The 15119-nt window shown below is 40.2% G+C and overlaps 1 protein-coding gene across 1 annotated transcript in view; it reads right to left on the bottom strand.

The window, feature by feature from the left end:
• Positions 1-15119, bottom strand: part of pcxb (pyruvate carboxylase b) — a 294075-nt gene that overhangs the window by 17676 nt on the left and 261280 nt on the right. The window contains exons 21-23 of the mRNA XM_020610143.1: positions 14411-14568; positions 13701-13787; positions 1456-1635 (exon numbers count right to left, since the gene is read on the bottom strand). Of these exons, the coding sequence (XP_020465799.1) occupies positions 1456-1635; positions 13701-13787; positions 14411-14568 (425 nt within the window). The remainder of the gene's footprint in view (positions 1-1455; positions 1636-13700; positions 13788-14410; positions 14569-15119) is intronic.

Below are 15119 nucleotides of genomic sequence, written 5' to 3'. Positions count from 1 at the left end.
CTGAGCGTGTAATGTTAATTTTACCTGTGATCCTTTGAATAAATCAGCACTGTTTTGAAGTTACTTGGACTGTCTCATCTCTCAGAGTTAGCATGGTAACAAGAACTGGTCCTTACAGTATCCCAAAGAAACCTCTCAGCATGAAGTATTCCAATGCTGACTGAAAATAACAAAAAAGGAAGCCTGCTCCTAAAGTTGGGAACAATTTGACGTCTCCATAATCCCCATTTCTGGAATAAACTGGTTCTTATTGAGTCAATGGAGATGTTGTTACTCTTCTTCTTAATCCACTCTGATCTGAATAAATAGGGATTGTCCACCATCTTGTTTGTTTCACAGGAACTACTACTTTGCCATGAGAGACACTCAGAGAAGTGAAGAGCAGAGGGTTGGATAGTTTGTCAAAACTGAAAAATCACCGACTGTCAAGGGCGGGACTGCCTGGGAGGCTTAATCATATCATCCTCCAACTGTATGGCAGTGTGAGAAAGGACAACTTGGTGATACAGGTGACAGGACAGCAGGAGTTAGTTTTATAGAAAGGCAAACAAACAGGAGGAAGGATTAAGAAAATGAAAAAGAAAGAAGTGGATGAGCAAGCACATACACCCACATGATTTTTGCAAAAAGCTAATGAAAGTGATATTTACATAAGGGAACAAAAATGACCATGAGCTAAATTCAATGCTGTTCAAACAAATGTTACAGAAAATATTTAACTGTATTTTAACCCTTTGAGCTTCTGCACAAGTATTTCAAGCTCTGCAAAAATGCACATTGTATGCACACAAACAGTTAAACTCCCAATCACATGGTGACATGAGTGTCCTGTAAAACAGGAAGTCAGAATCTCACACCAAATTATTTCACATCTGTAGGTGTTGGTGGGACAAATATTCATTTATTTGTTTGCTTTCAAAAAGTCTTTTTTTTGGGAAATGTCAAGTATGCCAATATGTCAGCAGGTTTTTGGGAGAGTGTGACAAATCTCCTTTTATGCATGTGTGACTTTCCCAAGGAGACTTCAAGCTGTTGGCCACTGAGATGCGTGAGAGTCTCTCCCTTGCTGTGTGCAGGTGTGAAGAAAGGAGACAAAGGAAGTAGGCAGTAGGTAAAGAAACAGAGCAGATGAGAGGACAGAGCAATATCACTGTTTTCTTCACCGTTTTCACCGTCCTTTGGGGGACTCACAACTGTCAGATGTAACCAAGCATGTGACAGAAGTGTCTGTGCACGCACACTTGTGAAGCAGAGCAGGCAAGGAATAAAAGATTTAAAGTCGGTTGTTGTGGAATGTTACATTTAGATAGATCAATGTATTATATTCCTAAACTGCCTTAAATTAATGTTCATAAAATTCTTAACATAAACAAACAGGACTCCATGAGAAAGATTAAACACAGGAAGGTTGCATGTACAGTGCACGGTGTGTATATACAGGCCAAACTGCAGTACCTTAGATCTGAATGGCTCCGGGAAACCTCCATGTGGAATCCCAATGTATCCCTGTAAGAACTCAACCACAGACAGGGGGAAGGACAACTCGTCAGCCCTCTCCTCCACCTCCGCCCGCGTCAGGTTGTTCTGAACCATGAACTGGGCCAAGTCACCGACGATCTTTGAGGATGGAGTCACCTGAGAGAGGAAATAAAAAGAACTGTGAGCCAAAGTTCTGTCTTGTTGGTAATGCTGAGCCCCTTCTTTTGTTCAGGAAAAGAAAGGAAGTGGGAGATGAAGAGACTATCTAATATCAGTTTGGCTCGTCCCTCCGTAAGGCGTTTGTTTCATCGCAGACTGAGCACTAGACTTTAGTGCAGTTTCTGACGTCTGTTTGCTGAGATGAGAAGTGTTTCCATCTAGTATGTAACTGCTGCCCTTTTAATCTGACAAACTTTAGAAAAATTCACAAAGAGAATCTATTCAGGATAGTATTACAGTTTTCCACGGTTGTAATCTTGTTTTCAGCACCATCCCCCCCACACACACAACAAAGAAGAAGTTATTGCAGTTGTCTGTCATGCTGCACCATTTCTCTGTGTAAAGACCTGCAGTGTAGTTTCCTGTCAGTGGTTCGCAGGTGGGAATGCACACACAATGTAGTGACAGTCTTTATTGTAGTGAAAGTGCTGTTTAGAAATATTAAGTACTGAGTAATCCAGAGAAAAGAGAGCAGAATGAGAAATCAAATGGTGTTTACATCTATACAGTCTCTTTAATCATTTGATTTGGCAGCCAAGAACTAAACTACACTAATCTTATCTGTGAAAACAGAATAAACCTGAAAATGATTGGTGAGGAAGAAAGCGCAAGGAAAACATTCATTAAAATCACATGTATTCATCCTTTCATTACTTATAATGGCATATTATTATGGTAATAATGATCCCTATTAGCATAATGGTGATAAGTGGAGTCATTTTCGGCTGTGAACAGGACACCGATGCAAATATCAATTGCATGCATTACTCTTCCATTGCAATGAAAGGGGACACAGATTTAAGGCTTCCTGTTCACTTCCATTGGTGCTTGGAGCATTAAAGAGAGAGAGAGAGAGAGCGAGAGAGAGCGAGCGAGAGAGAGAGAGAGCGGTCAATTAGTACGGCCCATCAACCATAAAAAAACCTGAAAACCACCTTTGGCTCATTGCGACACCATTCAGCCTCTTACCTCAAGCCACTTTAAAATTTAAAGAGTTTCCCAACAAAGAACTTAACACCTCTTTGTGATGCCAAATTATCCAGTGCAAGCGCGCACACGTCGCTCTGGGACGTGTACACTAGATGAACCCCTAGTCTCACCTCCTCTAAACAAGTACAGCCTAACTTTTGTGTGTACGCTTGTGCCACCAGATACCGTCCACCTCATTTCATTGTCATCAGTGCAAATACAGCAGGATTAATGACAGAACTGCTTACTAAATACATTCTATAGTATATTGTTTTCTCCGGTCATAAACATCACCAGTTTATATGCTCTTCTATAACTTGGTACTGAACGTCTGTACTTCAACAAGGCCCAGTCATTCCAGCTTGTAGTCCCTTGTAATCCTGAATCCTACTCCTAACACACAGAAAGCTGCATTCAAAAAGCACTGCTGCTAGGCCTCCTCTAGATTGAAAATGCACCCATATTTGAAACACTATGCTCCCATTTTGTAATGCATGCTTTCATATAAAAATCTGTAGTCAGTTTGATTCATTTCACCTTATTTAACCAGAATAATCTGCTGATCATGAATATACTGCTTTTCATCACTGATATATACATATGTGGTGTTCTCTATTCAGCTTTCATTCAAATTTACAGAAAAACGCTTTAAATGATCTTGTCAAAGGAAAGATCAAGGACATAAATCCATATCAAACTAAATGGGAGAGTAAATTATGTTATATCTCACTTATCTAGCAATCAAAGATCTAAACTGCACAGCTAAGAGCCAATATTCTTACTCAGGTTTTTGAAGTTGGCAGATTTGAAACCATTATGGAGGAAAAGAAACTGAGCTGTGCAAGAGTGAGAGTCCCTATTTTCTTTTGCACTGTACTTGAGCCTTTAGATGGCTCAAGAAAACCCAGAGATATTCTATTCTATTCTGATATTTGTTAGGTATTTTTAGTCAGATAGAAATTGGATAGATACTTTATGTATTAGAAATGTTTAGTGGAGATAGGATGTCTAGTTAGACTGTTAAATGCTTAGTCATGCTTATGAGTTTCTACAGGGTACATCTGGTCAAGGATAACTAGAGAGAAGAGTTGATGACTGTCAGCAGACAGGGGGTTTAATATTATTATGATGACGTGTGTAACTGTAGCCTTAGCCATAATATGTTCTTATGTTTAAGCCACGACATGTACTAGAGGTCGTGAGAATGTTTTTAGTTACACACCACTTAACCAACAGACACACACATTCACACGTTGATTTGCTTCATGTTTTGACTACTGCTATGACCAGCTGCAAAGCTGGTATCAGAGACGTCTCGGTTGACGTTTCTGTGTAGTATGGGGCTAGCCCAACCGAGGGGATATAATGTATAGGCCTGGTGGACTCGGGGGGCTTTTGCATCTTACATCTGCCTGCGTGCAGGATAGAGGTGCAAGATACCTGAGCGTGTAATGTTAACTTTACCTGTGATCCTTTGAATAAATCCGCACTGTTTTGAAGTTACTTGGACTGCCTCGTCTCTCAAAGTCAGTATGGTAAGAAGTACGGGGTACAACATATTCATCACTCTCAATTTGACTAATGCTAATATGTGGCATCTTACAAGACTATGGGTGGGTTTAGGTGCCTGCATTACACAATAAGACCTGTTTCTGTCAGTGTAGCATGGTCTAGTACATGAGTCCAAATACTACAATATGCATGAGCCTTGGCTGCCATTTCTAGGAGGAGAAACCAGACAGAGGCATCACATTGGTACCACAGATAAAGTTCCGTAAATCGTACATTTATCCAAAATTGACCCAAAATTAAAAAGTGATTTCAGTTGAATACTGGGTTCCAGTGTTTTCAGCTTCCACCCACCATATCGCAGTTTGAGGCTTAATGATTGAATGTTTCTTGCAAAAAAAAAAAACAAAAAAAAAACACACACCTTGGGAGTTAGTTAAATTCTCACCTTGCATGTTTTTTGTAAACGGACTTGTACTTTCAAATTTTTATCCAAAGACGGATATCTTCAAACACAACACAAACAACTTTTACAAAGATAATATAATGGGGGGAATTTCATAGCCATCCAAACTGTGGAAGCCCCAGCTGTGAGTTACCTAACATGGAGAAAATGAACGGGACCAGAGAGAGACGACCCCCCCACTGGGTGACTATTTGGACATTTATGAAGCAGATCAGTCTTATATTCTGCTTGTTATGGCACTAGTTATTTGAAAACCGTGCCACTGCAATTAATCGTCCGGTGACAAGCCACATCTTTTAACAGCAGCCCAGGATGCCTGTTAAAGTCTGCAGCCACTTGGCAAACGTTCAAAGGAGGCTTGCAAGCAAATCAGTGCTTCGCAGCAAGACACGAAAAAGAAATGTTTCCTGCTGGTTGGAACAAGTGTGCACTTCCCTTTAGCACTTCCCTGCTGCAACACCTAAAGCTCGGTTTGATTGGGCTTGTGAATAGAGGAGATAATGATACATAGCTTTAACAGAATGGCTGTTTACAGAAAAGCTTAAGAGATTTGAATGGCCTGCTGAAACCTCTGGAGAGGCCATTAACTTGGTGCAGCTGGGGAACAAAAGCTCACTGCTGACTTACCCGGAATCTATCTACAACATACGAATGCAGCATGACTGTGCATTCCTCACCTGTCTTTTCCCGTCTCCCTGTCTCTATTGTTTTCTCTGCCTTCCTGTCTCCAGAGTGCATTTTTCTCATCTTTTACTGCAAAGTCAAGAATTGTTACTACCTATTTTCATTCTTTACTCCACCACACTAACTACAATCTTCTGTCTGGGGCCTAAAAGCCAGGATGCTGACTTTTTAACTCCAGTTCAGGTCCCCATTCCGCTTCCTCACCTCCTTAATCCACAGCACCATCAAGACTTGAACATCCAGAGATTAACATGAGGTGTTACGCTCCTCAATCTGTCTTAATGAATAATTCTCCAGCTCTCTCTGGGTGCCTCACACATAGGAAATAGAAAGTCTCATTTCCATCCGTGGGTGAGCTAGACGTATATGATGAGGGAGCTATTCTATATTTGTAGACCAGGGTGAGGTACATCCCAGTCCTGCAGGGCTCGAAAAATCTGATTTCCTGTGTTTCTCTGTGAAGCTTTCCCAAGGCTCTACGCTGTGGATTCCCTCTCAATCTAACTGATAAGATACTGTCATTATGTCGGCAGCTCACATCTCTGCCTGTTATATAGAGAACATAATCCTGTGGATTTCAAGTGGGCATGTAGCTTTTCACTGGACTGATGGAGGTAAACTGCTTCTTGATCCTTCTTGAACAAAACCCAATCTACTAGAAAAGTAGTTTACAGGCAAACAAGACATATACATTCACACTAGATTATTAAAAAAACAGTTATATAAAAATGAAGGTCTAAATTATGTGTTTGATCTTTGGCAGTCATGTTCAAGTCAAAGTAAAAACTGCCCAAAGGGTGGTGTCAAAATAAAGAACTTGGAGGTATGAAAATGTTCAGAAATGTGTTGAAGTATTAGAGCTAATTTATGAGGTTTAAGCAGAAAGGTCAACAACTCAAGATATGTAGTGCTGCAGAAAAGGTGTGAAAAAAGTGAGGGGTGTAAGTTTTTACTGAACAATTAAGGCTGAACTACCTGTAATACGTGTCATACTGGATGTGATTTCTGTGCAGTTTAAACATTATCAGGATTTTCATCAGTACAAAGTAAAGCTCAAAACTAAGTTCAATTCAAGGCTGTGGGGAATGTCAATTGTAATGGTATTTGATCATAAATGAAAGTGCAGGGCAAAAAGAAATTTCATGTTTGACTTTTCAATGATGGCACTAAATCCAAATTTACAAAGACCACAAATGAAAGAATAAAATTTCTTTCTTTCTTCGATTCGCACAGCCTCCTCCTAATAGTTGGTGTTGAGAGAAAGCGCAGTAGGTGGGACATAACGTGGTCAGTCAGCCAGTTTGTAATTTGGCATTAAACAGCCAAGCCTCTTGCTGTATGTTAACCAATGTTTAGTCAAGTGTTGTATTCAAAATACAGAGATCTATGTTTTAATTTTAAGGCATTGATAGTTTTAGTGTAATAGTGTGTAATTCTGATGGTTTAGTTAAATGTGATGGGATTTTTTTGTATTTCAATCAGATGTGAGATTCTTGTGTTTTTATCGGGTATTAGAATGATTTAGTTTTTTGAGAAGGGAGAAGTGGATGATGCTGAATTACAGTGGGGTGGAGGCCAATTACGGGCAGTGTACTTGAGCTTTGACAGTAAAAGATAAGCAATAGTTTAGCTGAAAAAACACGACTTTGTAGGCCAACTAAGGTCATGACTGGAAAATGTGGCATCTGGTTGGATGGAAGGACTAAGCCTATGTGACAAAAAGCCTATAAAAACCATGGCAAAAAGAGGAACGAGAGACCCTTTCACAGTTGCTGCTGGAGGCTCTGTCCGGTTGTTTTTCTGAGCTCCAGAAGACCGAGAGTGTGGAGAAGCAGGCCGAGAGAGCACCTCATCTGTGGAGGAGAAGGCCTGGAAAGAAGACAGAAGACTGGGGACAGATTCAGAAGATTTTCTGATACTTTTAATTTCCCTGTTTGAAGAAAGAAGATTGAAGATGGGAATAGAAGAGGATCGATGTTGCTTTTTTGAACTATTTTGTTGTGTTTCTCAGAAGACAAGATTTGGACCAGAAGAAGAAGAAAAAGAAAAAGGACCACATTGTTGTTTTTAGACATTTTTTGATTATTTGTGTAAGAAGATGCTTTAAAAAAAAAATTTAAATAGTCAATTGTTTACTCATTACATAACACAGATAACTCAAATGTCCTATCTTAGAGAACAACTTATGTCAACTAAATACTGTGCAAAGCAAATATGGTCTTAAGTGGCCAGTGTCACAGCTTTTATGGGTTATTTCAGACAAAACCTAACACTTCCCCAAAGAGCCAGAGTATACTGGTTCCTAAAAGTTTCTCAGTAGAAATAACATGTGAGGGTATAAGGAGGTAGCAGCCTATAACTGCAGGTTATTATTTGGGAGGTTTTGGGGTCTTAATCTGAATTAATAACATGGAAGAGGGAGGTCTGCAGGGAACTCTGTTGGCAGGTTCATGGTAGTCAATTACTAAGTGAATATCTCTGCCAGAAAACTTCAAGCAGTGTTTGGAGCTTTAATATGTTTCAAATATGCCATCTTAGTGTGAGAGGTTAAGCTTTGTTCCTTTATCCAGGGGTTAGCATATTGTGGCCTTCAAACACCAGTTAGATATTTTCATTGGCATCTTGACCCGTCTGTTTTTCTTTGCATGTCAGTTTTCTTCCAGTTTCACATCAGGCACATGATAGAACACCATAAAGTATTATTAGTATATTACAGCTACCAATAGTGCGTAAAGCGTCATTATCGCAAACAGGCTTTAAAACCTTTTTAACTTACTTTTATACACATCCACATTTGATCCAAAATTACTACACATCAACTATAAAGAACCTTTTTATGCATAGAAATCAAAATTTCTCACTCAAATGAGCCTCACATATTTGATATGACATAATTTACATACATGTATGAACAAATGGACCGAAAGATTTAACTTTCTATACCGAGTAATGATTATTCCCTTCAGGATGCAGCAGCACGCAGCCCTCTGATCTCTTCATGTCTCTCCTATGTCACTGAAATTCATCTGTAACATCATGAAGGTCTTCACACAAACTCATTATCACACTTGACGCACACCGCCCTCATCCACCCCTCTCAGCTACACCACAATCTTTCTATTCTTACCAACTCGTTTTCTTTTCTCTCTCACATTACTACTTTCCACTTTTGTCCATGTTTCTCACTTCCACTAATGTACAGCTCTCACTAAGTGCTCCTTCATGACTCCACACTTCAGGAAGCAGAAATCTAGTACAGTGGTTTGTGTGTGTGAGAGAAAGCTTGGTAGTTATTTTGTCTGTGATTGTATGTATGTGTGTCATGTGTCTATGTACTTTGCTCCAATGTGTTTGGAGATGCAACTCTATCCAAACCTGAACTCCCCTATTGGGCAAAGGATTATATCATCCAGAACTGTGTGTGTGTGTCTGGAAGAGGGAACAGGCAAATACAGCAAACACACACTATATAATTATAGCCAGCCAAGCCAGGAGCAGAGTGAAGAATGGTACCTGTCAGGAGAGGAGGAGACAAAAGAGAGAAGTGATAACAAGAGACTCAGAGAAAGATAGAGAGGAGGAGTGGAGAAACGATTGAGAGATTATGGATATATGAGGGAAGTCTAACCGAAATGAGAGAAGGTGGGAGGGAGTGATGAACAAAGACATGAGACGAAATGAAAGGGGAGAGGGAGAGGCAAGCAAACAAGATGAAACAAGTGACAGGAAGAGCAAGAGAGGGGGAGGAAGAAAGAGATGGACAGATGAACCGAGGGGGAGGAGGGACAGAGGCAAATAGACATCTGCCACCCCACAGGCAATACAAGGCGGTGGTCCTCCTTGAAGTAAGGTAGACTAAGAGTGTCTGTGTGGGTTTTAACTGTGTGGAGGTGAGTGAATAAGTACGTGCCTGTAATTGTAAAAGGAAAGTGACACAGAACGTGAGGTAACACAGGATGACAGAACACACACAAATACACAGAAAACCTGTCTTCGCACTGACAAGCTCATGGTGCGACACATGTAGCTGAGCCAGAAAGGGGAGGAAACAGAGACAGGAGTGTAAGGATTACGCTGAAGATTAGATTGATAAAGCAAAAATGGCAAAAACTATCTCCAGTTTCTCAACTGAGAGACATTTTCTGGGTTTTCTTAGTCTTCTATCAAGGTAAATGTTAGGAACCGAGATGAGGCTGCATCTTCTTGTCAGCACTGCTTCTTTCATGCCACTGTCCGGGTTCAAGAGTTTAGTTACTTTGATATATTATTAAGAATGACATTATGTCTTTCATCGAAGTACCCTGTTCTGATTTGAGCATCTTATTTCATCCTTTCAGACTCTGCGTAAATTTAGCCAGCTAGCATCTGTGGCCAGTCAGTGCACTGCTGGGCTTTACCTCCTGTCTAGTCATGAACAAGAACTGTTGCCTCTACTTTTTCTCTGATGTGAAATTTTGGTGTTTTCTATTTTTTGATGCCGTGTTCTGCAGAGGTGGGGGCTCGAGTCAGACTTAAGTCTCACATGTGAGCACTTGCGTGACTAACACTGGAAAAAACTTGGTATTCATGACTTGAGACTTGATTTGGACTTCACTTCAAATTACTTCACTTTTTTAAATTAAATATTTGCTTTTTTTTTCTAGATAGAAAAGTTGGGTTTTGTTTTTGAAACAAGTGGGTTATTTCTAGTGCAATGTCGCAAACCTGGAAGACCAGCAGAGGGCAACGCAGGTCGCAGGATGCAGCTATTATAGAGGGGCCTAGTCCAAAGATAAAAAATTGAATTCAAGGACTATTTTGTTGTGACAGCAGTAAGAAGAGAACAGTGGTATACGAGGTTTTCAGTGTAATACTCAGCAACATGACCACCACAACATCCAGATTCATCCGTCACTACAAAACTCCCAAAGAAAGGTAAGTAGGTGAATCTATACGTTAGCTAACTTATTGGCTGGTCACATGTTAGAAAGTTAATGTTAAATTTAAGCCATGGCTTCTGTGACATTGTTTTAGAGATACTGAGATAAGATGGAAGAACTCATCGTGATAATACTTGCACAGTATCAGGCCCTCTCTATTCTGCATCTCAGCATGTGTCTCTTTTGTGGTTCACATGTACTCAACAGCCCTCTGCACACACACAGTAGATCCTAAACAATGCTTGACTTAATGTCCTAACTACCCTGATTCAGATCAATAACTTCTCTGTCAATACAGTTTTACATTTAAAGCTAAAAACAGACAACCTTTCACATCCATTGACTACATTCCATTTGCTTTCTCATCCCACATTCTGCCAGCTGCACACAACCCTGTGTCTGAATGGTTTTACTGTAGCCAGCAGTGTGATAACCATCCACTGTCACTGATCACAATCACAAGGCTGCTGCCTGATCAATGAGAGATGTTTGATCTGATCTCAAGCTTTCTCAACATTCTAATGCTGAGGAAATCTGAAGAGATGAGGATAGTTCTAACCCCCTTTATAAGACTAAATGAAGTGCATGAATTCAGGTAGATCTGGAGAATTATCACCGGGTGCTCAGCAAGCAGTGTAATGATCATACTCAGCTGCTCATCTGAAATCAATATCAAGCTATAAAACAGTTAGGCTTATGAAATACATTCTGACTAATCTCGCAGTCTCTCAAACTGCTTTTGTAGTCATTTGGTATTAAATCGGAGCCAATGAGCCTGCAAGTCTTGGCAGTTTTGTAAATTTAAAGACCTGCAAAAAGATCTTGATTTGTATTTCAGGTCACGACACCCATTGCTAAAAACCAAGAAAGTAGAATTAATAAGCTTAAGAAATAAGCAATCATTTTAATGCAAAGCACTTTTATGTAAATGCTATGACGATGATTAAACATTATCATCAAGCCCGATCTTTCTCTCACAGCTTCACAGACGGAGCTTTGCAGTGCTGTAGGTCCATGTGCATGTGGGAGGTCAGAGTTAATGTGTATATACCTTGGCTGCTCTGCTTACTGCCAGTGCTGTGTGGTATGTCTACTTTGTATCTGTATCTGACAAGCACACTCCTTTTCCCTTATCGACAAGCCAACAGTGTGAGAAACTCAGCCATTGTCAAGCTAACAGGATACAACAGAGAGCATAGCAGGGCCTGTAGGCACATTAAGCCAACATTGGCTTGTGCAGTGAAGCCCGCCAAGTCTTAATTGAATAGATAGAGAGCACGGGGGAAGTTGGTGGAGAGAAATTGATGAGGAAAACAGAGAGGGGGAAAGAAAATTACAGAGAAGGAACCCAAGAAGGAAAATTGAGAGACAGAAAGAGAATTAAAAAAAAGAGAGAAGAAGAATGTAGAGTAATGGGGAACCCATGGGAGCATGTCTGCAATGAGAGAAAGCAAAATAAGAAAAGATGGCTGGGGAATACATGTGTGTAAAGCAGCAACAGAAAGGTGTAAAAGCAAAGTGAAAGGACAGCTTGATAAAAGAACGTAAACAAAAGAACAAAATAATCACAGAATGAGAGTGAATGCACTGAAAGAGGGATGAATCCATTACTAAACTGAGTTGGTAAATAATGAAGGAGAAAAATGAAGGAATTAATGAAAGATAATGAAAAACACAAAGCCAGGCAGGAGATGAATTTAGTATGAGAGTGAAAATGTTGACTGCAGAACTGGCAACAGAGCTCCCTCTCCATGATTATGATTAATGTGCCCTTCAAACAAATCACCCAAAACTGGTTCACCAGTTTCTATCCAAATTAGTATCAAGTAGATAATAAACATAACAAAACTCAGTAGCATTGATGAATAAAACTGTCCTGCTAAAACAAACACTGAAATTAAGTTTAAACTATGTGACAGGATAAAAAAAGGCACTATTTGCCAGGTTAGGGTGAAAATGTCTGCAACCCCAAATCAGAAAAAGTTGGGACAGCAGCACATGTAGCTCCAAAATCTCTATGTACTTTCCAGCATTAATGGAGCCATCAAGTCTAAGTGACCTTTGCCAAGGGTGCTGACCAACCCCAGACTTTGACAGACCCTGGCTTTTGGACTTGTTGCTGGTCTGGGGGGTCCTCTTTGTCTGTGGTCCGGAGCACACAACGTCCATTCCTTTTAAAAAAGACCTGAAAGACTGATTCGTCTGACCACAGTACAGGTTTCCACTGTGTGATGGTCCGTCCCAGATGCCTCTGAGCCCAGAGCAGTAATCTCTTGACATAGAGCTTCCTTTTGACACTGTAGAGTTTTAAGCAGCATTTATGGATGTAACTACATATTGTAGTGCCTGACACAGGTGTGCCAAAGTAATCCTGAGCCCATGTGGCTTATAGAAGAGTGATGATTCTTGATGCAGTGTCGTCTGAGGAATCAGACACCATGGTCATCCAGCTTAGGGCTGTGCCCTTTACACACTGAAATCCCTCCAGAGTCCTTCTTTTAATGATGTTCTGCACCACAGAGGGCAACATATCCAAATCCCTTCCTATCTTTCTTTGAGGAACATTGTTTTTAAACATTTCAATCATTTTCTCACATATATGTTGGCACGCAAACTGGCGGTCCTCGGCCTCCTAAAGGGCTTGGACTTTCCTGGATGCCTCTTTTGTACCAAACCATGATGCAGTCACCTGTTTCAAATGGAATCATCATTTCATTGTTTTACCTCATTACTGGCCTTGAAATGCAACCGTCCCAACTTTTTTTGGAATATGTTACAGGCATCACACGTGAGTTTGAACAAAGAATAAAACTGATGAGGTATCACATCAAGTAATGTGCTGCTGTGTTGTTTTCAATGTAATACAGACACAGATGATTAACAAATCACTATTTTCAGTTTTAATCTTGATTTTACATTCCGTCCCAACTTTTTCTGATTTGGGGTTGTAGTTAAGGAAATGGTCCTTACTAAACTGTAAGGAAGCCAGGGAAGGAAGTAAATCCAGACAGCACAGAACAGTGGACGTACCAAACTTAATCTGGGACTGACTGGCTCAGTCCAGCAACGGCAGAAGGTGTGAAAGATGCCAGCACAGAAATATCAAACACATGGCAAAGTTATCCTTGTATTTTCTGCAGAACATTCCTCTCATCTCGTCTCAGACATAATGTATGAAGGAAGTGATCAAAGGGAAGCTTCCTGTGCATGTTATCACTTAAGGCACAGAGCTGTTCTGTGTTATTGGATAAAATTGTGGACTATTTTAAGCGCTGCTCTTAAATCAAGGCGCTTTGAGTATATTCTCATCTGCCAAGTCAAATTACAATTTTCTGGCATCAATAAGTGCCAGAATAGTGATGAGGAGTCACAGCACCGTCATCAGAAACCTGCAGGAGACAGCTGGAAAAACTAAACTAACTAATGCAGACATTCCAATTACACTCATGTCTCACCTTAATGAGGTCTCCCAGTAGTTTGTTGGCTTCAGCATAGGCTTTCTTCACCTCCTTGAACTTATTTCCCAGTCCCATACTGTGAGCCTGCAATAAACCATAGTAAAACAACAGTATGAATTCATTCATTCATTCATTTCATTATTTCCTACTTAAGAAAAAAAATCCAGGCCTTCTGGGCAACTCCGTGTCAACCTCTGATTTAAGGCTATAATTTGTGTAGTGACACCCACAGCTTTTAAATTTATGGCTGAAGATTCTCATGTAGCAAAGGCCACATAGGCCAATACCATTTACTGTAAACTGAAATTTATTTGTGTAACACTTGATGATAAAACAGGCCAAAAGGGGGCTCTGGGATATGCACAGCACTGGGAAATCAGTCACTCAGTGCAATGTCAACTCTCCTCTTGTGCTAAATAAGCTGTTCAAGCAACATTTCTATTCCATGTTTCTAAAACAGTGACTCTGAAGGCTGGTTCTTGCGTTTCACATTTCTTGCATCTTCAGTCTTGGAGTTACATGCAACAGTAAATATCAGTGTAAGGTTACACTGAGCTAATCCTGTGCTTACATCCTCTTAGCTGCAACCACCACCTGTAATGCTCCATCCCATTGTAGCAGAGCTTTGTGAAGTGCATTTTAACAATCAATTGCTGCCAAAATAAATTAATAAGAAAAAAAAAGATGACCAGAATAACCCACTGTACCTGGAAGTGAAGGTTGGTGTATTGCCCTCCAGGTATCTCGTTCTCGTACACATCGGCGTTGCCAGATTTCATGGTGGCAGTGCAGTCGAAGGGAGCATACAGGCCTCTGGCTACTTCCCAGTATTCACTGTAGTCAAACACCTTCTCCAGAGCAATGCCTGAGACAGAGCAGATCAATGGTCACCATGCACATTTTCTTTTAACTACACAATGCCTAGAGTAATTTCAAATTTTAATGTTTTTGTGATATTTTGAGCAAACATGATTTTGATGACAGCTTCTGTTTTCAGAATATAAATATCAAGAATGGAATATGGGGAGAAATTCTTTATTAAGTTGAATTATTGATGGGTTCATTACAATTATGCTTTAAAGATGGAATTAATGCTATATTTACTATAAATACAGTAGAACAGTTTTGGAAGCTTGTGTGGCAACCCACCACTTATCTGAATTAGTCATCTCAAAGCGTGTGCCAGCTACCAGACTCTGGCAGTACTTGATTTATGCTGTTATTTTGATATATGAAAATGTAAACATGATGTGAAACTTGTCACAGTTTCGACAGTGTGCCGAGTTCTTTTTAAGCACACAGGCCTTTGTCTCCAAGAACAGGTCCAACCTATCAGTTAGGTTTGGATGCGTCTCCAACCACACGGTAGCACGGTGGTTTTGATGATTTACTATACACATCTCAAACTAGTTCAGC

This window comes from Monopterus albus, unplaced genomic scaffold (assembly GCF_001952655.1).
Source record: "Monopterus albus unplaced genomic scaffold, M_albus_1.0 scaffold104.1, whole genome shotgun sequence".
In the NCBI taxonomy this organism is placed as follows: domain Eukaryota; kingdom Metazoa; phylum Chordata; class Actinopteri; order Synbranchiformes; family Synbranchidae; genus Monopterus; species Monopterus albus.
This window is presented reverse-complemented; position numbering and strand designations above follow the sequence as displayed.